The sequence below is a fragment of the Poecilia reticulata genome, chromosome 3 (genome assembly GCF_904066995.2).
Source record: "Poecilia reticulata chromosome 3, P_reticulata-male-v2, whole genome shotgun sequence".
Lineage (NCBI taxonomy): Eukaryota > Metazoa > Chordata > Actinopteri > Cyprinodontiformes > Poeciliidae > Poecilia > Poecilia reticulata.
Genome location: NC_088832.1, coordinates 12,329,770 through 12,355,209, shown reverse-complemented (window position 1 = coordinate 12,355,209; position 25,440 = coordinate 12,329,770). Strand labels below are relative to the sequence as shown.

Sequence of the window (25,440 nt, the reverse complement as noted above, 5' to 3'; positions counted from 1 at the left end):
GAGCATGATAGACGGCTCGTGTTTAACATTGATGCACAAAGAGCAGTGACAACCGTACTGCTCTGCAGTTCTGTTGTCAAGTAAAACTTGATGCTGTTTGACTGAGACTGTGTTTGGAACCAGTAGAGTTTGTCCATGCATAAACTCTTTGCCGATGTGTGTGTGTGTGTGCGTGTGTGTGTGTGTGCCATCCTCCGGTGACATGCTACTCTGAACCATCTGAACTGCTGTCATCTGTGTCTGGAGACCCCATCATCATCCTCCAAAATGTTTGACAGATGGCTGGAGACCAGAAAGGAAGGCCCATAGTCAGCAGCAGCAGCTCTTGGTCTGTTTGTGGCTCGACAGCGAAGGGAGTTTTGTGTAGCTAATATTTGAGAATATATTAAAAAGTTCTTCAACTTTGTCTTTCTACAAACATCCATTGCTGCATCTGGGCCCAGAGTGTTTTTCTTTCTTCCAGTAAAATATCTGTCGGTTGATTATTTTCATGTTAAATAATCAACTTATGGATCAAAAATGGCAGAAACACAAAATCTTTTACTTGTGACAGCAGTCAGTGGCATAATCATGCTAAAAGTGTCTGATTGAGTGAAACTTTCCCCTGACAGGGACAGACCAGCAGATGCTTCATCCAGTCATTTGCAGAGCTGTGTTTTAGTTTTTTTGTTGTTGTTTTTTTAAGTGATACCGCCCTCAGGAAGGTTTCCAAATGCTCTTGTGACCTAATGATGCGTTCCATTTGTAGTCAGAAAGTTGGATCAGTTTTCTAACACCGACTTTACGATCTAATATGGCAGCTTCTTGAATCAACAATAACTGTGGTGGAAACATGTTTATTTTACAAGGTACAGATGTAAGAGGGCGCCTAAGCTCAGTGGCACATGTAGCTTCTGCAACTTTAACCTGAAGAAATTAAAATTGGTGTTTGTTTGTGGAAAGCACAACTCAAAAAGATAATTGTGAGAGGTGCTACGAACAACGGCTACTTGGATGTCGGCATACAGGAAATCCAACTTTGACTACGTCGACCAGAACGGGTCATTCTGACTTCTCACTTGCGAAGTAAATTGAATGCAGCATATTGCCCTTCTTAGTGTTTGCAGTATGTTTTTTCTCACATTAGGGAGACATAAAAAGAATTGTGCAAATGGAGCTCATGGAAGAGCTACATAATCAATGAGCTATCACAATTTTCCTAAACTGTCATTTTTATTCAAAGTAGAATATGCACAGTTTATGATGGCTTAGTTTATTCTCCCGTAGTTTGGCTGATTCCCCCTGCCCCCTCGCCCAATGGCTAGTGCAGCCAGTTTCTAAAACCAGTTACATCAATAATGTTTTAGATATATTGAACTGTGGGAGTTAGGATTATTTATGGAGAGCAAAGGAGAGGATTTTCAGCGGAGGAGACAGTGGTTGGACTTTGGAGACTGTCAACGTAAGATGGAAACTGATGGAAACAGATGGAGTCAGAGAAAAGCTTAGGAGGGACTGCCTGCTGCTTGTTTTAAGGACTGATCTGCTCTTAAGGAGATCCTTCGAAACAGATTGTCTTTTTTAAGAACCTTAGCAAGCCATAAAGACCAGCCAAACTAATTGGACTACAAGCAAACCGAGCCTTTAAGCCAACAGGAGCGCCGTCCTGTCCCAGAGGTGTGCATGTGCGATGTGGAATGTGAAACAGTTTTCAGCAAAAAGAAAGTTTCTAGAAAAGATACAGAAAATTTGCTTTTCTTTAAAATGCCCCCCTCCCCCCAAAAAAACACAATGTGTAGCTTATTGAAAAGCGTACCTGTGTGTGAATTATACCGTGGATTAAGGCGAGTTAAATTAATCCAATTTCACTGCAGGCTTGTGAAAGGTGAGGACAGCTGACCCAAGGCTGCACTAATTAGCCACATACCTGTCACAATTAATTGAATCTGAGAACCTACGAAGGCCTGGACCATTGTCTTCATCACAAACACGTATCCAAATGTCCTCATCAGACATACACCAGAAAACATTTTCATTCACAAAGAAAATAACTTTTGCTGTCAAATTTTGGTACCGAGAAGTTAAATTTCTCTCATCGGTTGAAAAATTCATGAAGAAATAAAGACCGTGCCTCTAAACAGAATTTCCATGCATGAACTGTGTCCTCCATGATGCGAGTCCTTATGCACTTATGGATGACAGGGCAGAGTTGCAGTGTAGTGATGGCTGCAGGCATGCACAGCTGTTAAAGAGAGAAGAGGATGGGAGAGGTCAGAAGAGTGTGCTCAAGGATATAAAGGAAAATAAATGTTATGCTGTGCTTTTCAGCTTACAGGAATGACTACAGCTTTACAGCTGTTGATTTTTTTTTCTCACATCCAAATGTTTGAGATCAAACAAATTACAATATTGGACAGAAATAGACAGAGTGGGGAAAAAAACTCTTGAATTGCACTGCTAATGTTGGCAGCATGGTGCACTATGATGTTCATTCTGATTTGTTCTTTTTAGAGATTTTGTTTATCATTTTTTTGATTGCGGCATTGTCAACCAACCAACCCTAAATCCCAGAGGCATTGAAGCACGGCTTTACCAACAACTGATTGTCCCATCCACCTTGTTACAGAGAAATATTATCCATGCTACCTGGATATTAAACTGTTAGCATGTCTTCTAGATCCACATGCCCAGAGCATCACCATCCACAACGACTCTTTGTCTTTGAAGACACTAGCTCTGTTTTCATTAGCAATAGAATCACGCAAATTGAAATTACAAAAATAAATTTGCTTAATGGAATCATGCCAATAAAAAAACAATAAAAAAACAACAAAAAAACACGCTTTTCGGCAAAAAGTTGTCATGCTAAGACGAGGTGGTTTTTCAGCCAGTTTTTTCACATTAAGCGAGTCGTGACCAACAACTGGATGTTACTAGTGGTGAAAGCTTCAGAGATGACAGAAAATAGTGTTCTTCATGGTTCGTAGTTTTTTTTTTTTGTCTTGTTTTTTTTTCAGACAACGTGCAGCTGACTCCCCCAAAGCTCTCAGCATTCCAGAGTTTATAAAAAGTTGTGTCTCGTTCTTACGTGTCGAATCCATAACTCTTCTGTAAGATCACTGACGACAATTTCCCCCAAGCGCCGCATACGTAGCCGCTCCCAAGTATGAAGGGCTTGCCAGCCACATTAAGAGGGTTTTCAAACCTGAACAGTCTTTAAAAGGCTTGATTTTGACTGGGCCAATCCCAAACTACTTTTGTTTAATTTGAACAGTTAAGAGGGGCTCTTGCTGTCATGATGTATGTTAGGCGGTGACTGGATTAAAAATGAGACAAAGTGAAGCAGCAAAGTGTAATGAAAAATAATAAATAAATAGGAACAAACCAATAGGGAATAAATAGAGAACAAGAACATGATCAAGTACATGGATCCTTCCGAGGAGTGAGTGAAAGAGAGGTGGTTAAACAATGGGAGTTTGAATGCTGGAACAATGGACCAGTGCTAATTGGTAAACAAGGTGCAGGTGTGAAGGGAGAGTAGAGGACAAGCTGAGGGTGAGAAAGAGAAATGGCACAGGGGAGGAAGGAGGAGCTACACTAATAAGGATGCAAGGAAAATAAATTTGTGACAAATAAACTAACTAAACGCAGGAAATAAATAATACATGTAATGTAACTAATAACCAGACATCTCTAGCAGTTCTATTCAGCGAATCCCCCTGAACAGCTAATTCTCCTTGCTTTGCCTGTCTTGCACCTGCTGCTGCTGTCAAACTTGTGGTGGCAATGGCAAACTTATCAGTGAGTTTGGCACATTTTTGCTGCGTCCACTTGGGGACTTTTTAACTTTTTTCTTTCAACTTTTCTTCATTCCCCATTGCACTTTTGAGATTTATCCATTTTCATCCACTCCCCTCCGATTCCTGTCAGCTCAAATGTGCAAACTGTGATCTGTCCTTAAACTGTCTACTGTAAACTTAGTTCACTGTGAAACTACTGTCTACATATTAAAACGTAATGTAAAGTCGTCGCTCCTGCAATAAAAATGTGGTGGTGAGAAAAACACAGTGGCAGAATGAATGAAAACAATGTCGTCCTTCAGAGCTTGCTTCTTTGTGCCTTTCCTGGCTCGCCGTTTGGTCAGATCTTTAGTGTGTTTGCAAGCCTGTTGCATCACCGATTCAGACCTGATGAGAACTGTATGTTCGGCAGATTGCTAATGAAAATAACCTTTACACGTGTCAGGCTTCTGTAATGTCACTGCAGTGTGATGAAACTTTTGTTAAGATGGCAACAAAAACATATTTTCATCAATAATCTAAAACGAGTAAAATGAAAATGTTAGAAACCCTGAACCCCCCTCCAATGAAAAGCAGACGACAGTACCCCATGCCACAGCAACAGCCTGAAGAAAGCTTATGTGTTTTACAAAGACCCACCACTCAATCTGATTGAGACGTTTCAGTCTGGTTCCATATGGTAGTAAACAGCAGAAATAAGCAGGTAGAGTACCAAAACTGAATTGTTTAGCCAATAAAATCTAGTAATAATACGCTAGATACAACATTTTAAAAAAATAATTACAGTATCCTGACAGATCCTGCTCTCATTCTATGATCTAGTAATTATCACAGCACAGTCGAATAATTACAGTAGCAAGAAATTACAATTAACCAATCGTGTCTCTTGCAGGAGGACTCCGCTCTATTGTGTCTGCATGTGTGATTGAGCTTTACCCAGCAAATTACTCCTCTGAGGCAAAGTCCCCACAGATGAAATGTGACGGCAGATTAATAACCTGACATACAAAAGTCACAATTCCTGTTATTTCCTCCTCTGTTGGGGCTTCATAGCTAGATTTCTAATAGCTGATCCGCTGGTCAACATGGGGTCAACTATTTTTTTTACACTTACAGTTGATTTTTATTGAAGAATTTGATATAATGTAAGTTTAGAGTTAAAAATCTTTCTTACCAAATTATGTAATCATTGTGTGAAAGTGTAAGATCAATGCCTACAAATTAGAGACTAAAACTACATAACAAATTAATATTTGACTTCAGGCCATCAGCAGTAAAGTGGGAAACTGTGGCAAAAAATGGGCCAACAAGACACCAATGTCTGACTGATTTTATTTTATTTTTATTGCAATATTGCTTCTAGTTCACGCGTAGTTGTTCGCAATAGGAGTAGCAAAAGGCAGATTTTTCAAAAATTGGTAGAATTTAGCTTTTATTTGGCAAATTGTGGGTTAATTCTTAAATGTATATTCAAAAAGTATTTACTGAATGAAACAAATTAAAATGTAAAGCACATGAATTTTGTAGTGATTTGTAACTTTGATTTATAATACACTAAAGAAGCCATGACCTCGAAAAAAAGGTCTTAAAAATCTTCAATTTAATAAAAGTAAATGAATGCATTCATCCATTTGCTTAATCCTGGGACTGAAGCCTGTCTCCAGCGGTCACTGGGGTCATGGTGAGGTACACCCTGACTGCTTTTACCAGCACCTTTTCTGTAGTAATCATCTAGGATCACGAAAGCAAATAATAGGCTGTGATAATAAACAGACCCGGGTTTTCTTCATAATAACTGATGGGTATGTAACAACATGTGTTGGTCTCATTGTTGGATATGTTTTATTTTGCAAAAGGTCGGAGGAGCAAGAAGCGCATCGCACGTTTCTAATATTTCCTGTTCTTAGACACACGATTTAGCCTGACGGGTCATTAACAAGTTTCTGATTAACTAGACGACCCGTCGAGGAGCTAATTCAATCATTTGAATCAGTGGCGTTTGACTCGTCCAAAACCTGCCAGGACCACCTCTGAGAAACACCGCTTCAGTCCCGCGCAAACAAAGCATTTAATCCATGGCTGTTAAAGTGAAGCTGAGCCATATGGCTCACCGTGGATCAGAACCAGAGATCCTGAGGATGATACTGCCCCACCTCAATCTTTGTCCAGCACATCTACACCATCTGACGTTTATCGCTGCAGAGCTGCCGCGGCCCGGGTAGCACTGATCTCACACAACCACGTCGCTCATTATCCCCTATGTTAGCCAGTGTTTTAATGTAGGTTTGGCACTTTTGGTGCTTGTACTACTGAGAGCATTTCATCAACAGAGCACCAATTAAATCATTGTTTTTACTGATTAAGCTTATTTATCTACTGTGAAGAGTTTTGTTTTTTTCACATTTGAGGGTCTTTCTCTGTACAAAACATTTTTTTTGTCAGTTTTGTTTGTTACACGAAAGCATATACAGCACCACATTTATTTACCACACCAGACCAAAAACACAGATGCATAAATCTATGACCAACACTTGGATGTCCCACAGAAACTGGCTCTCCTCTCATCTTCCAGATAAAAGGGGAAACGATGCATTATACATTTTCTCCTCTTTTTAGCTGCTCATTACAGTACAAGCAGAGCCTTTGCATAAAAACAAGTCTTTTGTAATGAGAGCAAGCTTGCTTCATAAAACCGTAATTTATAATAACAAAGTATAGTGCTTCTCTTGTATCACGTTGCGGCCAATAATGCTCTGTAAGTCTAGTGTTTTGCAGTTGTCTGCAGTGGGTTTTTCTATGTTTTACTGTAATTATTAATATTTACAGCATGCTAATATTTTATGTCACACCACAACCTGATCAGTAAGCTTTAAGGATGATTTTTTTTTTCTTTTTGTTTTATATACGGTAATTCATTAATAATGTGAATCCAAGTGAATATAACAAACAGATTACTGTAAATATTTATATCTTCCAAAGATTGTGATAGTATGAATTCAGTGTATTTTTGTATTTTAGGTGCAATAAAAGGTGTTGTGTAGTTAAGTTGTTTTTTAGTTGTCATCTGCAGTTTTTTGTTAGTTCTTCTCCAACTTTCTTGTGTTTAAAAGTTACTCTGTGTTAAAGTTTTATATTCACAGAGTAACTGGTTTAAATGTTCTCTGTGCTAATTATTGAAAAACTCCATGTTTTCTGCTAAAGTGAAAAAAACAAAAACAGTTCATAGTTTACAACTTTTTAAGTTGATCAAATCAAACTTTTGTGGATATGCTCCGAACAAACATTTATTTTGTCCCAAACTCTAATCTGATTTATTTAAGGTTAAGTATTTGCAGGTATGGAGTCTCTACCCAATATCTACATTTTTTATGGAAAATTAGGGGTGACGTATATATAAGCATTCATTTCTATCTTCTTCTGTTTCTTCACATAAACTGGATTACAATGCAGATACATTTTAATACAACTACTCTTATGCTAATTGTCAGAAAGTAAAATTAGTTTGATTTTTTTTTAAGACAACACTTGCAACTGCAGGTCCTCACCAGGCTCTGTGGAGTTGGTGTTCCTTTACTTTACGCTCTTCAGTTTAAATTACCACTAAATCTAAGAAAAATATCTGCAGTTTTATTTCAGCTGGTCTGAAAGAATGGATGTATGAAACTGTAGTTTTGCTCCTTTGCTTGTCTTGGTTTCAAGTTACATTCAAACCCGCATGCAGACTACATACTTACAGCACGTTTACGTAGTAACAACAAACTGGGGGGCAAACGAAGCTCATTAAAATCTCATCAGATTTAATGGCTTATTCTTAAACTCAATTGCTGTCCATTTTAAAACTAATACAAGGACAATTTAGCCCTGTTTAAAGAGATGGAAGAAGCATGTGCAGTAGGATAAATATGGGTCCCAAAACAAGCCAAAAACTAAGGCTTCAAGCCCTGTAAACGGATTTAGTGGAAATACCTTGCTTAACTTCGCACTAAATGGATTGGATACTACTGACACTTATCTCATTAAGTAATGTGCTTTCGTAGGAAAAGCAGAATCGTCAGAAGGTTTGAAATCGGAACTGCTAGAAATACAGAAATACGACAAGCTCCCTATCGGGAATTGTACAGTTGTACGAAAATCAAACCTGTTTGAAATTCTGGTCGCCCCTTGTGAATTTTGGAGTTTATGAACTTCAGAAGTCTTCAGAGTCAAATAAAAATAAATGTTTTTTTTTCCCCCCCAAGCATTTCTGCTTGCATATTAAATTTAGGACACACTCATCTCTCTCAGATTAACATACATTAATATGTTTTTAAAGACAAAACAACAGTACTAAAAGTAAGCCCTTAACTAACCCAGCAATATAGTTGTATAGTTTGAGCTGGAGATGAAGGCAAAGACTTAAAATGGTGTGCAGTGTATGGTATGAAACATACTTCCTGGCGAAAACAAAAGAAGTCATCACCAAAAAAAAGGCCGCATATTTTGTTGGCCCGCCTTTAACTTTGAATACAGCACACTCTGGCTGAGGTATTGTTTTGCTAAGCTTGTGCAATTTTCATCCAATGTTGCATTCATTTTCACCAAGTGAAGATCTTGTATCGATGATGCTGAAGTGTCCAAACACTGCAAAGTTGTCAGTGTATTTCAGGTCTGAACTCCAGGCTGACTGACTCATGTAAGAAAATTATGTCTCATGCTCCCTAAAACACTCACTTTTTTAATTATTATTTTTTTATTATTGTTATTACAATTCGGTTCTATTAACTACAGATAAAAACAGAGGAGAGGGAACATAGAATATTAAATGTAACAATAGTTTGAAGGGCAAGATGATAACGTAAGAAAGTAGGAGGGAAGGAAAGTTCAACCATAGCAGAGTGTTGTGTATGTTTGTGTGAGTATGACACTGAGTGGCAGAGTGTGTCATGTACATGAAGGGGCAGCTTGTAAGAGAAGAGCAATAAGGCCTGGGTTCTTCGAGGAGACTCACTCTCTCTGTCACATCGATCAGACTGAAACATCACACACTCCTGCTGCGTTGGTGATCTCATCGTAGAAAATACTGAATGGAGGTGAGTGTAGAACGAGCTGCCCCATGTGGAAATAATGGAGTCTTCACTTGTAATTGCAGAAATAGTCTAACATTGGCCTCTGAGCATCTTTGGTGGTGATATTATCGTCAACTGACCATCTAATGGTTACATTTCAATACTCAAAGAGTGTCTTCACATAATTTAGTCAGATAGTGGGCAATCTCCTAACTTTACATTTCAAGCATCCTGAGGTGAGTGAACCATCTAGAAAACATGGCATGAGATTATTAGGCCACTGAATTGATGTTAAGGTTACATTGACTCTGCAGCAGTGATACATATGTATGCTGTATGGTGTGAGTGAGGAATGATATCTTTCAAGTATCATGTCTTCTAATTGCATGGAAATGAAAGGCTTGCACTTATTAATGTGGCAGGGGTTATAACTGCAAAATAAATCATTCATGTGAAAGCTTGAAAATTAAGCACAAACTCCACAATATAATTAAATGCAAAAGAAAAGGATCATTGTAAGGCACAATGATCATTGGACAAAATGTGTTAAAAAATTCAATTTAGTAATTTCAAAAAACAGCTAACAAAGCATCAAGTTTCAATAAAAAGTAAGTCAAACAATAAATAACAGATTTGGGCCTAACTCAACGGAGGTCAACTGAACACAAACAAAACTAACCTTCATACAAAGAACAAATGGCTGCTTGAATCTGCCACATGAGGGAAGCACAACATAAAAACTGAACAAAAATTACAAAATTAGCTAAAGCAATATATAAAACAGATAAAACAAATTTTAACTTAGCACAATTAATAAGTGAATATTAAAGTGACACAATCAAATAACTAAACTAAACTTTAACAAGCAAAGTTCCCGCTTTAGTCTTTTAGAAAAACAAAAAATGCTCCAGGCTTTGTCCTCCAGCTGGTCTGGACCTCAAAACAAAAGAACAAGTGTGAGTAAACCGTTCAGACAAATATTAGCTAAAGTGTGCACTCATTAGAAAACATTTGTCTAAATAAAACTACTTTAACTTGAGCATTATGTAAGCTGTAACTAATCATGTAAATTAAGAAACACAAATAAATAACAACATCTTGTGGTGGTGGTGGTAGGAGCATCCACCACAAACATGATCATCATGTCATGATTTTTCTCAGTATTCTCTTTGTATCCATCTTTTCAATATACCAACATAAATTGCATAGTGTGACAGCAGTTTGTTAAAATAAATAATATTCAACCAAATAAGTACTAATAAAAACTAGGTCTTAAGAGTGGATATTAGCAGATTTATTCTAAATGAATTTCCTAATTCACAAGTTAAGTCTTTCCCACTTTACATGTCTTCTTGTTGTATTTTGTTGTTTTCCCACAGGGTTGGTGGAAACTATTTTTATTTCACGCTTTGCTCATGTGTGTGCAATATAGTATGAGATTTTACCATGATTAGTTTGTATGAACCTGGTGTTGAGCTCACAACAGTTGATTACTGCCTCTTTAATGTACCGATCTACACAGTGATTGTTTTTGTACTTAAAGAGTGATCATTTGTGTGTGGAATGTAGTTATTGCAATCATTAATAATTAATCAATAATTTTTTTTTTTTTTGCTTTTTTTTACTTTTTATTTTCAATAACTGTTTTATATACTTTTTTGCTTTTTACACACACACACGCACGCACACAAATGTGTGTGTGTGCGTGCGTGTGTGTATATGTATGCCTGCTTTCTTGCTCCTGCTGCCCCTATTGGTTCTTGACCAAACCAGCCATCCAATCACGTTGGGCCGTGTTACTCTGTGAACAGACTTGCAAAATAATCTGTAGTTTTAAAACAACAACCTACAAATAGAAAATTGTTAATTCCAATGCTGTGTCTAATTTTTTGTCACCCTCTGAAAAGAGATAAAGGTTTTGTGGTAATAGTAAAATGATACCTAATGTTATTGTGCTCTTGCTGTCTCTAATGCATATTTTCTTAGATAGAGTGTGTTTTGTTATTGTTTCACATTGTTCCATTGTTGCTGCTTGACTAAACGTGTCTCATAAAAATGTTGTTTCCTCAAGTCTTTTGTTTAGTGAACAGAGGCTTATAAAGCTGTAGTGAATTATTAAGCAGGGTGAATTATGGGGCTGCAGCAAGTGAAGCAGAGAGACAGACTGAAAAGGAGAGAAAGGGAGAGGTCTGGACAAAAATAGGTCAACCTTAGCTGTGGCAACCCAGGGACGTAGAAATGATGCTCTCTCCGAGGAGGAGCTCATTCTGAGTGTGTGTGTCCGCGTGTGTTTGTGTAAAAATGTGCGTGTGTGTTTTGTGGCAGCTTCATAACAGTTCATGTTGTAACGTGAAATCAGTTTTAAAGAGACCTAAAAGCTCACTACAAGAGTCATTAAAGGGAGTGAAATGTCATCACACCAGTAGTTTGCATCTTGTAAATTAATCTGATTTGGAGTCATTAACACAGGCTAATAATACGGGATGTGACTTACAGTAATAAATATATTATAAACTGTTGGCCGTTTTTTTCAATTTATTTATTTTTTCAAACTGGTGTCCCTAACTTATTTGGAATTTAAAATTGGTCATTTATCAAACATAATGATTCTCCCCATACACTTTATTAAAGGTTTAACCAAATTTACCTTGTTTCCCTTGATAGGTACACAAAACTCTGAGAGATTGCTGGACTAAACCAGGCCAATAGTGAAATTGTGTTTCATAGTACAATTTCACTTTAATCATAATTTGTAGAATTCAAACACAAATGCTGCGACTTCAGCTTTTTTTAAGTTGATATTGCGAAACAAACCAGTGGTTCCTGCTTATTACACTGTAGCATACAACATTTGATCTCGCCATAAATACATGTTGAAAAGTTCTACCACGTACATTGCCACAGCTCTGTTATACAACTTTTACTGCACATATGCACTAAAGCCACAGCCAACCTAAATGTCACAGTGTACAAACATCATTTAAAGCACCAGCGTTTCACAAAATCGACTTTTTTTGAGCTTAATATCAAGTCATAATGTCACTCCCTCATCGAGAAAATACCCAGAGAGTCAGAAAGGGAAGGATGCTCCTAAATAGACAAATGACAATTTCAAAGTGTTAGATAAGACTGTGATGCAAAGTCATATTTCTTTTAACTTGTTTTCAGCATTTTCAAACCAACTGAATGTGACATAATTTCTTGATTGTGCCTGGAAAATACACAATACTTTCCTGACCCCTTAATTCTCACAGCACTTTACTCACTAGGGGACAGTGATGGCAAAAAGGTAAAAAAAATAAAAAGATTCACTGTATGTCAGTGTGAGACTCAGTAGAAACTGTGGCATTGAGAGCACAGGAAAATGTGTTGTTAAAAACATCAGAAAGCATTAAATAAATGATTCTGGTGAAAACTAAAGCTTCCATTTAAAGTTGTGCTTTTTTCACATTCAGCTGGCTTACAAATATTATTTTATTAAATAGTGATCTTAATTTAAGTGGAGAAAAAAAAGCTTATCGAAAGGATGAGTTGAAGAAAAAACAATTTGATTCCTTCAATCTATGTTAAAAAAAACAATGCTGCGACGATAAATCTCAGTGTTTGAAAAAAAAAATCCAAGTTTATCCTTGGCTATTCTGCTGCACCGGCTAAAGCAGTTCAACAAGAGTTCAAGAGAAGGCAGGAGGAGATGTTTTTCTGTGCGAACATCAATCTTTTTATTTATCGGATCATTTCTTTACTTTATTGTAGAAGTAACCCATCGTTTTTTATTAAGCATCCATTCAGTGAAGAACAAATCCATCATCTGTTACCAAACAGGTGAGCGCGTCGCCGCGGAGCAGCGTTACCTACCTTGTTTGAGTCTGAGGGAATGTGTGCAGCGGGACAGATTTATTTCTGTTTGTATGAGCACACGTTTGGCTGTCTGCAGAGAGCTTTGTGTGCTTATGTGATGAAAATACATGCCCCTTTATCTAGTCCCCCTTTCTGTGGGTTTGTGTATGTGTGCGTGCGCATCAGTGACAGGGTGAAGAGGTTTGTGCTTGTGCATGTGTGTGAGTAAAAGTGAGAGTAACAGAGAGAGAGAGAGAGAGCGAGAGGAGAAGCATGACCTACATTTGGCAAAGCTCATCGTATGAGCATGAAACTGCCTAACATCACCCCAGAGCTCTTCAGCGCAGAACCATACGATTGGCTGCTTTCAGCTCCAGCCTGACAACAGCACTGGCATCACCCAGGGGGAGGGGGGGGTAGGAGTCAGAGGGGAAGACAAGAGAGCGTGGAGGACATGGATGGGAAACACATACATTGGATCCAAACAGAGAATACATGCAAATTGATCGAGAGAGACAAAGAATTGCAGAAAGAGGCCTTGGTATATAGTTAAAGATTTGCGTGTCTCCGTGTGTGCCCTTTAAATCCATTTTTGGGATTAAAATATGCACACGTATAACGCATAGATTTAGTCGCCACCCTTTGGAGAACAAAAGCTGCTTTACTCAGGGTAAAGAACCACGTTTTAGGGTTTAGACACGTCATAACAACACTTGTGCGTTAAAAACAACTCTAGTTATGCTCTGCCTTCAAATAAGCCCAATAAAAATACAGTGCATGTCTTTTTGATATATATTTTCTCTTCTAATAAATTATATGTAGTTTATATACAGGAAGGGAAAAAGACTACTGGACTATTGGCACAGGTGCTTTACTTTTTGTGTTTCGTAGCAAATTAATTCTTTTATGGGAATAAAACTGTTTTGCTTTCATGTTCTGTTTTTAGTATAATAATTGTAGTTGCATTGATGCGGCTGTGTGTTTCGCTCCTGTTTTATGTCAAACCACATTCAGACTGCATATATATATATATATATATATATATATATATATATATATATACATATATAGGGCAATGCATAATCAAATACTTTTGGTTGGTTTGCTTAAAGGAGAACTGCATGTAAAGCCGTTTCTTTATTAATTTAACACTTATTGATTCCAAAGTGAAGCAAGAAACCATGGATTTCATCTGGGACCTCTCTGTGTGGGGTTTCCATGCTCTCATATATGTGTGGATATGCTCTGGAGGGATCAAAGTTTTCTAACATATTCTAACATTATGCATGCAGCATTAACTGAGGCTTTTTTATGTATCTGAGTAGTGAATAAGTGTGTGCATAGTTGATTCTCACATGGGGTTTGATGTTAGCATTGTGACGGACTCACAAGCAGTCCTGGATTTCTGCAGTTTTTTATACCTTCTAAAAGTTGTGAAAACGATCCAGTAAGCCTGACGAAAAAAAAAGAAGGAAAGAATGAATCAATTAATCAATTTGGTTTTAGGCGAAGAAAGTTTTGCCAAAGGGTTCCTGAATTTACAAAGTTATCCTCATAGTGTTAAAGCTAATCTAACTCAAAAACAACTGGAACAAAAGTACAAGAGAGAAAAAAGAAACATATTTGTCATTTTGTTTTTAAGATTAAGGTTATACTGTAGTTCAACTTACAGCATGTCAGGATTCAGATGTACTTACGGCTTCTAATGAAGCAAGTCAACACAAGAACAGCTCTCTGTGCTTCTGTCAGCTCTGGATTCGCCTCACTTCAGATTTCTACCATAAAGTGACCAAAGACACCAAACTCAGCAAACAGCCCACGTGCACACTCCTCTTCTTGTTCTTTCACACTCTGTCTGTTTCTCTTTTCTTTCTTCTCCCGACATCCCCAGGCAGAGGGCTTTATGGGAATCGCTCTGGCTCACTCTTCACGGCTTTAATCTTTAAGTTGTTTCCATAGAAACAACTACGTTCACTCAGTTCTGCGGGATGGCTTGTGCAACTATAGAAGAATGTCATCATCCGACACAAACCTCAACCCAACAACAGAGGAAGAACTAAAGTCACTGTGAACTCATTGATTCAGTGAGTTTACACTGAATCAATGCAGCAATGATTTAAACATAAATGTAGTTTTGGTGAATAATGATGATGTCAGGTACTATTATTGCAGTTTTATTCACTAACATGGATCACGATTCAATAAAGTCTTACAAACACATGTAGTGATTTGACTGAATTATCTTTATTTTACTAATTAACCAGAAGTTATCAACAAAAAATTATTTTCTGGGTGAGCAAAAAAGTCACAACACCCTATATAGCATAGTCATTTGTCCAAAGAACATTTCTACAAACTCCTGGAACATAGAGTTCTCTGGCAAGTTTTACTCTGGCCTTAGGCAATAAACTTTTTCATTTTAGAGTATTTCCCATGACAGTTTAGCCTCTGCAGTCTGATTGTAGAGGCTAACACTTTTACATCAGTTACAGCCATATAGCTAGATGATCCTGTGGCGTCATTGTGTGGACTTCTTTTAATGTCTGTCTTGCAATCTGATTTTAGGAAGAACTTTCTTGGGCATGTTAGTAGTTGTTGTTGTATTCTGTTTTCTGTGCAGTGGTGTGGTTGCTTTCAAATTGCTTTAAAAATCTCTTACCAGACTTGGCAGCAACCTGCTGTCTGAAGGCCTTATGCAGCTCACCATGGTTTTCACTCTCACTTCAACAGTCAGGAGCACCAAACTAAATGATTGAGGTATAAACAGGACAAACCTGCACATCATGTGAAATGTCTGTGTGAAATTGTGCAGTTATCGTACTTTGTTTCACATCAGAAATTTACTTTATTTAATCAAATTTTAAAGAATATTTTTAAAAAGTATTTTTTGCAGATTTTATCGGGACATTTACCATTATTTATGTATCTGGTATGTTTTTCCAATATCATGCAGGTCTGGTGTAGCTAAATGTCTGAGCATAAGTAATTTCAACATATTTTTCAATTATTTTGAAAAATAATTGGTGGTGAAAGTTCTCCTTAAGGAGGACAGCCCCCCTGAGATAAAATAATTAAATACCCAATAGTCAAAGTTAAATGAATAAAGCCAGGAGAATCGGTCTGGAGTTGTGCAACATGACTTGTTCTGGAGCGCAATAACAAAAATAAACAAAAACAGAAAATTCTGAAATAAATAGGCAATTCGATGAAATGTGTTTAAACATATTGTACTTGATGAATGGTTCAAACACCCTTCAAAATTATGAGTGATGATGTTCTAATCATGTGCTGTAGATTATGTGATTTCAGCCATTCTAAGTGAGAATAAATAATCCTAATTTATTACTCCTCAGAAATGACCGCTTTTATTACATTCTACAGAACATTTTAAAATGTGCTTTCTTCTATTTGTATGACTTATTTATATTACCCACATATTCTGTAATATGTGGGTAATTACAGATATTGTTAAAATATTGTTAAATATTGTTAAAATTTATATTAAATATCCATATGTTCCAATTTATAAAAAAAATGCTTACACAGCCAAAGTGAAGGAAGCCAGAAAAGTGCCAGAGTAAGAATCCCATTCAAAAGTTATATGGCTGTTTATAGACTATTTATAAACCACTTTTTGCAGCATGTAGGGAAAATTTACAGAAGTTTCAAATGTTTGCCTTGCACAGGACATTGCCTTATGATTGATAGCGACTGTGATACTTAGAACAAAACCCTTAAAGTTGATGCTGAGATGTTGTCATATGGTGTAATTTGTGCATGGAAAATTGGGGTTGATGTGCCACTGAGATAGAGACTGTAAAAATAGACTTATGATGGGGGAAGTTTGGCTCATGATCAGATTGTGGGATAATCTGATCCCACTTTGACTCACTGGTCGAAGTGTATAACAGCGCAGCTATTAAAGGATTAAATATTACTGTCAATAATTATCAAAGTTTGAAACTTTGAACATTTTCAACTTAGAAGCTTTTCTTCTCCCTGTCTCTATACATCCAGCTGTCTTTTCTTAGGGCTTGTGATAGGTCAGCAGACATAAACAGGCTCAAATACAAAACTTCTATATACCACTTTAAACACCAATTATCGTGCATGGCTTAATTAAGGAATGGGATCCCCTCTAAAACAAACACAGACAGACACGTATACAGACACGCTGTGACCAGTGGTAGGAGTTCTCCGTAACACATGCTCAGCAGGAGATCACCCCCTTCCCAGCATATGCGCCGGTTTCCATGGAGACACGCAGTTAAAAATAACATGGGCGATGGCTTGTCTTGTGCCATTCCACCAACATGGCTAAAGCTTTTGCAAACACACATACCTTAACACACAGTGGTGGAATAATGCTGGCTAAAGAAGGCTTGACAAGCACACTCAGAGATTGGTTTAGCTTCCCCCCCTCCACACACACACGCGCACCCCCCCACACACACACACACAGTCACTGCTGTCAGCATTGGTGCCACTGTGACATCTTCCCACACACCTAATGCCGGTCTATACAGTGGTGCTCTCAGATTATATTTTTGGAGGGAATCTATAAAAAGAACACCTGCAACTGCAGTAAATGTTAGGTTGACTACAAATTTTTTAAAGTTGAGATGTTTAACCACATAGGTGCGTTGTAATTTCTTAACATTTTTGTCTAGGAAATGAGCTTGAAATCTTTGTTTCAATTTAGATATATACAATTCAGAATCTTTTTTACCTGACAGTGTTAATGCAAATCATAGTTGATTTTGTTTGGCCAAAAGGTGGCACGCAATACAGGATGACACACACACCTACAAGCACACGCACACGCACACGCACACACACACACACACACACACACACACACACACACACACACACACACACGCACACACACACACACACACACACACACTTTCTGGAGGATTTAGTGGGACTTAGTAAAAAAAAAAAAAGCCCTTTCGACAAGTTAAAAATTTTTCTTGTGCCGAGAAGCAAGTTGTATTTTGTTGTTTAGTTGTTTCAGCCAGTGTCTTTAGATTTCCAAGATTTAGGGCGCCTCTGTTTGCTTTTTTTATCTTCACACCTTTTAGTGGATTTTCAATGAGTGTCAATTTGTCTTATTTTCAGCTGTGTTTCTCGTTTGATGGTACTGACTATCGTCGGTTTTAACGTATTGTTGTTTATTTGTACATCTATTGAAAACAGGTCACCTGACAATACATCCTGTGTCTAAGTCAGATTTACCTTGTATAAATAAAGATTAAATAAATAAAATAAAATTAGTTATATATAGTCTCCAAGCACGGTTTTCCTAAAGACAGTCCTGCACCATGACGTTCCCACCCCTAGTGATCACTGTTGGGATGGTATTTTGGGGGGTGATGTGTGGCGCTCTTGCCTCCCCAAACTTTGAGTGTGCAATGACAGCCAAAGTGCCTAGTTCTTTATTTTCCCAATATTGGATCGGTTTGTCAACCAGAACGTTTAATGAACATAAGCTTTTTTCTTGTGAACTGAGTTGGCATGCAGAGCACTGTAGTTTAGTGCGTTACTTGTTTTTTCCATGGTAAAACTCTACCAGCTAATTCCATGTCTCTCTGAAGGTTTCAACAAGTGCTCGTTAACTTTTAGAAAACTTTTACAATTAATTTTCTGAGTTGGCTGGAACAGCCTTGAGTGTTTCCCTTTAATTTCATGAGCCATCATTTAGATCTGGCACTGATTGGGCGCAGGACTGCTTTCTCTACTAAGAGATTTTAGCTGTTTTGTTGGCTTTCTATTCCTTTTTACGGCTAATTGTCTTCATGTATTCAGTACTTATTTCCTACGGCATTATACTTTATCACACATAACCAAATTTACTGACTTGCTTGCTTTGATATGTTTGTCTGTGAGGATTACTTGGATTTTCACTTTCATGCAAATAGCCATATCAGAAACACATTTACTGGGAAAAAAATTGACACGTTCATTACATGCTTTCATGTGAATCTGAATTTGCAAACAGACTTAACTGCGTATATGTTTCTAAGCCGAAAAACTGTCCCAGCACTTACAAATAACTTAATTACACCGATTTCTGCCAAGCCACAGACACAGCTTTGTCTGAGAGTCTGTAGTTTTCACTTTTCACCACCGAGGGGCAGTAGAGGAGGCTGTTTTTCTCTGAGTTAGTAAAGCGAACTTTGAGAGCAGCTTCGGAAAAATAATCCTGTTGCATTGGCGATATTTTTCTTTGACTCTGAGTCACTGTGACATAGAGAGCGCTATAAATAAACCTTTTAGTTTCACTGTCGTACTCTGTGACTCACATTAAAGGAAGCTCTCACAGCCTAATAAGAATGAGAACACAGTGTTTAACATGAATGCGGTGCAGGTTAGAGCAGAGAGTGGAACCAAGGAAGAGGAACAAAAAAAAGGAGCCACTGTGGATTAGTGAGCAAGAATGATTTATTCATTTTAGTCTTGAGAAAATGTGTTGAGGGAAAAGATAGCACAAGATGTTTCATCAGTTCTTTATTAGAAGCAACTAAGAAACAAATCCTAAAAAAATTGAACATTAAACCTATCAGTAATGTAATGGAACTACAAGTAGTTCCATTACATATTTAATATGTTTTTCAAACATATTATGTTTGAAAAACAAACATATTATGTGTGCTTAAGATGTCTGTGTGACCCAGCATTGATGTTTCACATAAGACACTGCAACCTGACAAACAACCGCAGGGGCTACAAGCTATTAAGAAGCTCCCTGCAGTCATGTTGGGGAAATCTGCTGTAAATAAATGAGACAAACCGCAAGGAGCATATGCACATTTAAAATTCACAGTGATCTTCTCTCCTGCCTGCTGGTGCTGACCACCGCGGCAAAGCCTGCAAACCCACGTGTGTGCAGACTTTGCTGGTCCGTGTCGTTCTGGGGCATGGCGGGAAGTTGAAAGCTCCTCGAGCGGGCCGCTGGCTCTGGCGGCTCTATTCCAAAGTCGGTGAGCTGCCAGAGCTCCAGATTACAGCAGATTACCAGGCAGGGTGCTCTTCCACTCTCTCTGCCTATCTGCGTTCTACGTCTCATGCCGTGTATCTTGTGACCACACGGGAATGTTTTACCTTCACCAGACAAACAAAGTTTTCTTGACAGCGTCATTCAGCAATACCTATAGGTAATTGTGTTTGTGATTTTTTATTATTATTATTTATTTTTTTTTTTATGTATTTGTATTTATATGCTTCCTTTTTGGTTTACAGTTTGTCAGCAGCTGGCAATTATAATGAATCACTTTACTCCTGCATAAACCCTCTCTAAGATCTTCACTCTCTGATGGCAGCAATAGAAGGCCAGAGCATGCAATACATATTCCCAGCATGTGGTGGATTAATACATTAATACTTTGAGGCTGAATCTCCCCCGCCCTTCGCATATTACTGCATCATAAAGAGATTACGGTCAGTGACAGGCCATGCACAGGCAGGATCCTACCATCTGAGGCCCGCAGATGAGGGGGTGAACTGGAAAGACAAATTAGAGGGAAAAAAACAGAAATTTCAGTTTGTGACACAGCTTAGGCTTGCCTTACCGCTAAACCATAATGTGGACATAGAGAAGGATTGTTAACATAAAGAAAAAAAAGAGGAAAAAAACATCTTAATGACAGAACCAATGAATGGGGAACAGAATCGGGTGGGTGGGTGAAGAGGGGGGAGGGTCTATGTGTCTCCAAATGCTGTTAGTTTGGATGCTGGACTTGCAAGGGAATGCTTCAGCAAGTTCTCTGCAGGAGTAAGTGAGGCGATGCTACTGAGCAACAGACGAAAAGGATTCTGCAGGAAGAAAGGAGGGGCTGCGTAGAAAGCAAAAATCGTGGAAAAGACAGAGCAGACGGCTTCTGATCATGGCGTTGGCTTGTCTTGGTCTGGGCTGTGCCCCCGTACAGTCCAAAGGTACCGTCTATTGCACCCCTGTTTGTCTTGTCGTGTTTTATTCCCTCTTTAGTTCATGTTGTTGTCTGGAATGTCAAATATCTTTAGAGTGAATGAGATGTTGCTTTGTTGTTGCTCTGACGTATGAGCATCAGGAAAACGAGTGCTATGTGGAGTTTTATCACACCAGCTTGTTTATCAGCTGATGCAGTGTGATTGTTGTAACATTAAGGTTTTGTGAATTGAAGCTCAGTTTAAGATTATGTCACAAAATGTGATCAGCACCTCCTGAAAGTTTCTAAAGGTGGTACATGGTCGAGATTTGTGTGTTTTGTGTTTTATGACTTTAAAGATCAACTCTGATCTGCCTTACTTTGAATGTCTTGTTCTTTTGACCTTACCATCATGAAGAATGGTTAAAAGAAATAGGCCCATTGGGCGACATCATCTCAATACCCCAGAATAACAGGAAGTCAAGGAATATTGTTATAATATTCCTAGATAACATAATTAACTTCCAAAAACACTTAGACTACTTTTATTTTATAGTAACTGTCCTAATTGCCAGTGACTAGCATATTAAAGTCCTCAAATTGATGGTTATATTTAAAGAGTAAATCTTCAGTGTGAGATTATGCGGCTGCAATATTGTTTTATTATTTTTCATATGTTTTACCAGAAATATTAATAAATGTTTCGATGAAAAAAATGCTGTAAAAAGAATGAATGAACCTGTAAACCAATCAAAAATCCCATTTACGGTTTTGTTCCATACGTTTTCATGCATTTCTATCCACTATTTCTATAGGATATATATATATATATATATATATATATATATATATATATATATATATATATATATATATATATGGTTGTATTTTGTTTTTCATCTTAAGATAAGGAGTTGCCATAGTGACAGACACTAACAATACCTACACCTAGTTGGAATAGAAACTCCCTTTCTTTATCTTTTACAATGTACTCTATTGCCATGTGGAGGACCATAATCTGATGAACGCTGAAGTATATCACATGGTGCTTATTTGCACGTGCATTTAAAGCATGTGACGAATTAGAGGCAAACATTAAGTTGCAGAAGAGACCCTCTGAGATAGAAAAGTAAACTTAAAGGTCCCCATTAGTGTCTCTTGTAATCTGTTACTGAAGACTTAATTTTTTGCAAAATTAATCTTAAAGTTGGAATAATTTTGGCGGTTCCAAAGCTGCATTTGCAGTTAAAAGAAAATAAACGTAGAGCCAAACGTTTGCATCAAAAAATTCTCAATAAAAATGCCTGTGCACGTGGCTGGACACTGCAGGATTTCCTTTGCAGCCAGCGAGCTTTTCTTATATAACAGCTGTCTGCTATGACAAGATTCTGCAGCTACTGCCATAAGGAGTGTGCTGCCTGACCCAGATACACCCTAATACATTCTCCACTAATGACTTACATTCACTCATATCTGTACTAGAGAGAGGGGGAGATCATATAGCTGTGCCAGAAAGAGAAACGGCAATGGTACATCTGTGTTCTCATTGCAGTCGACATGGAGGATGGTACGCTGCTGGGATCTCCTCGTGGTTTGATGGTGCAACTCGTTTTACGCTACAGTTTAACTTTTCATAAAACCTAAAGAGTTGCATCAACAGACCTGCTGTGATCTGAGGCTCGTTCTATGATTTTATTTTTAATGCCATAACTATAGGAGAATAATAATGTAATCTTCTTTTTACCTTTCTCAATCTGTGTGCTTCGTTCTACATTTAACGTGAACATTAACTCTTCTTTTAGTCCAAGTGTTGGTGCAGGTAATCAGTACTGCTTCAAAGGTTACACAAGTGTTTTACTTTTTGTTTCTATAAGAAATTGAGATATTATTAAACAACTAGCATTAAAAATATATATATATATATGAACCAAGCCTTGTTACTGAGCCTGGAATAACAGGAGCTACACAGGATGATTTAGGAAAATTTAACCCTTTCATGCATAGTGGTCACTACAATGGACAACTATCTAAAAGCCATTTTCTTGTGCTTCTTGTGGATTTTTATGTTATAAATGCACACAGACCACTGAAGTGGACACTAATGCATCATAAAATACACTATCAACTACTGGCCATCCGTTGCAAATGCAAGAATTTATTTTTGTTAAATCCAATATGGCCGACAGACAAAGAAGCACGCCAACCGACCCGGTCCCTTCTTCTACTGTAGACGACTCTTGCAGGTAAAAAATATATTGTGACATCAGATAACCCCTAAAGAACAATACTACTGATGTATTTTTCAAATAACAACTTTGTATTTGGAGAAAATTACAATTGATCACCTAAAAAGTTTTTTTTTAAATTACAAATTGTTTTTTCTATCTTTTTTTTTTATGCCTTAAGAAAATATTTTAAAAAATGGGAAAAAAATCCTGACACAAAGAATCATAATTCATGCATGAAAGAGTTAAGATAAATATGAAATGTTGCAATAGTCAAATAAATCACATAGAGTAGACAGGTTAGGGCGTTGAGTGTTTCAGAAGTATCATTGCAACTTCCTGTGTCAGTTTTGTCTAATTGGCCATAAGCTTTAATTGCTCACGATTTTTGTGACACTTCAAAACAGTGTAATTAAAATGCATTATACAACAAATATGTCTACCTCCCTAGAGGTTTACAGCACCATTCCCCTGCTGCTCTTCTATATAGTTCAGCAGTTTTGCTTGTGTCTTTCTGCTAAACTGAACTTCAGATTGATCTCTAGTATGCTAAACATGACTATCATTTATTATACCAGCTGCACCTTTTCTTGCATGAATTTAGAAAATGTGAATTTACTTTCTACTGTATTAAATGCTGCCGTCAAAATTATATTTCCGCTTCATACAAGCAGCAACCATACCGACTACTTGGGCCCCACAATCCTCAGTTTTCAGTTTTGCAGTGTACTGAATATGGTGAATTTTGTTCACCGGTTTCTTTCTGTGTGCCACAGCTGGCGCTCAGAGGCAGACTTAATGATGACAGTGTAAGCTGCTGACACTGCACCTGCAGACACAAAGATGGGGGAAACAGTTAGAGAAACACAGTAATAATACAATAGGTAGAACAGAGGAGAGGGACTCAATTAAACCAGCGCAGATCTGTGGTCAGTTGTATCAGTTGTAAATGCTGCCACGGATAATGAAGTGCAGGCCAAATAGTTAGGAATAGCCAGCTCCGCTTTCTTAAAAATGTATTGTCGAATCTTGCCATGACCTGTTTTTTAACACTGTGGGATTAGATTTAACAGAAATCATAATTAATAGATGTCTACTGTATCTTTTACCACTAAAAATAGCTTCTTAATCCTTGCCATAGGAAATGCAGGTTTTTAAAGAAACTGTTCAATCCACACCCTAGATTTTAGGACAAATAATCTCCCAATAATTAGTAAAACATTTCTGATTAATTAAATGCTGAGTTTTGTATAGATGTTTGTATGATGGCAAGGGAATGTGAATGTGAATTGCATGTGGGGAAAAAAGCAGCTCCCACATTAATTTATGTTGTTGACAAAAGAATTACAATGACTCAACTGGCAGAAAAACATTTCATCAGCTGCTTTGAAAAAATATCTACATCTATGTCTACATCAACATATTTTTATATATATGTATATATATACATACAGACAGACAAATTGATAGATCGATAGATCGATTTATAGCTTAATATAAAGAACTGGAAGTTGTCACTCTTCAGGGCAGGCAGCTGTGTCACTGTTTATGTTGTGTAAATGAACTGCTCTAACCTTGTAGTTTCAATCAACCCGAAGCTGTTGATGTGAGCTCACTGATTTAATTGGCAGCAAATAAAAGCCTTGATGAGCGATGAAAGGTTGCTTGGCTACTGATGTACAACATGGCTTTCAAGGACACAACTGCATGTTGAATATCAGGTTAAAAGAGGGGAAACGACTCATAAATAAAGCCAGAGGACTTTTGAAAGCAGATAAGAGGAATGGATAATCACACTCCTCCTCTTCCTCTTCTTCCTACCATGGAGACTATTATACATCTGCCATTCAAGATGGCAGGGGTGCTTTTGTCTTCACATTATGATATATTTTGGTAATAACCAAACATGAGGGACAGAGAGACACGGTGATCTGCACGTGTGGCTTTCATGGGTGGGTTTAGCTGCCACCTGCTGGCATCTAATATGTTTGCAACATTTATGTGCACAATCAAAAAAAACAGAAAAAGAACATGCTTTGCTGTATAATGTTACATCTTTAGCAAATTGTCTAATGTTTGATACAATATGGAATTAAACATGGTACTGAAGGTAAATTACAAAGTAGCATCTGGATGTGAGCTTGACAGATTTTTGCGCTATTTATGTTGTAAAGTCACAAATGACACCTTTCTTTGAAGAACAATGTTCATTATTAGCAAACATTCTTGGCTTATAGAATGTTTATACAGAGACCAGCTGATGATAGTACGTGAAATTATAAAATTATATATTAAAAGAAAACCCTGAAAACAAACAGATTGTTGTGAAACACAAATTTTAGCTTCTTTTGGAGAACAGAAACTATCACATGATTGTCACTTCGTCGTTCACTTAGTCAGCTTTTAAAATAGCAATGTGTTATCTTCTGGATCCTCTTATTCATTTGGGGAAGTGAATGCATGTGCCACAGCTGCAAAACATAATTCATGAAATCTAAAGCTTTGCCCTGCCTCGTAAGAGTGTTTTATGTCACAATGTTGCTTCTTGGCATTCAAAGCCTGTTGTGTCTGAAGTTTTCTGCGGGGGTCCAGTGGTGTTTGCTGGCAAGGTAGTTGCATGATTCGCCATTTTTGAAGCTGCTGC

The 25,440-nt window shown here is 37.5% G+C and overlaps 1 protein-coding gene across 8 annotated transcripts in view; it reads left to right on the top strand.

Annotated features, from left to right (window-relative positions):
- nhsb (Nance-Horan syndrome b (congenital cataracts and dental anomalies)) overlaps positions 1–25,440 on the top strand; it is a 48,283-nt gene that overhangs the window by 9,085 nt on the left and 13,758 nt on the right. For 2 of the 8 annotated variants that reach the window (XM_008404500.3, XM_081605083.1), the window contains exon 1: positions 20,377–20,599. The exons of 5 other annotated variants lie outside the window; for them this stretch is intronic. In XM_008404500.3, coding sequence (XP_008402722.1) covers positions 20,551–20,599 — 49 coding nt within the window. In that variant the 5' untranslated portion in view covers positions 20,377–20,550. Of the gene's footprint in view, positions 1–20,376; positions 20,600–23,042; positions 25,406–25,440 lie in introns of those variants that run through there. One more of the 8 variants, XM_081605082.1, reaches the window with a different exon arrangement.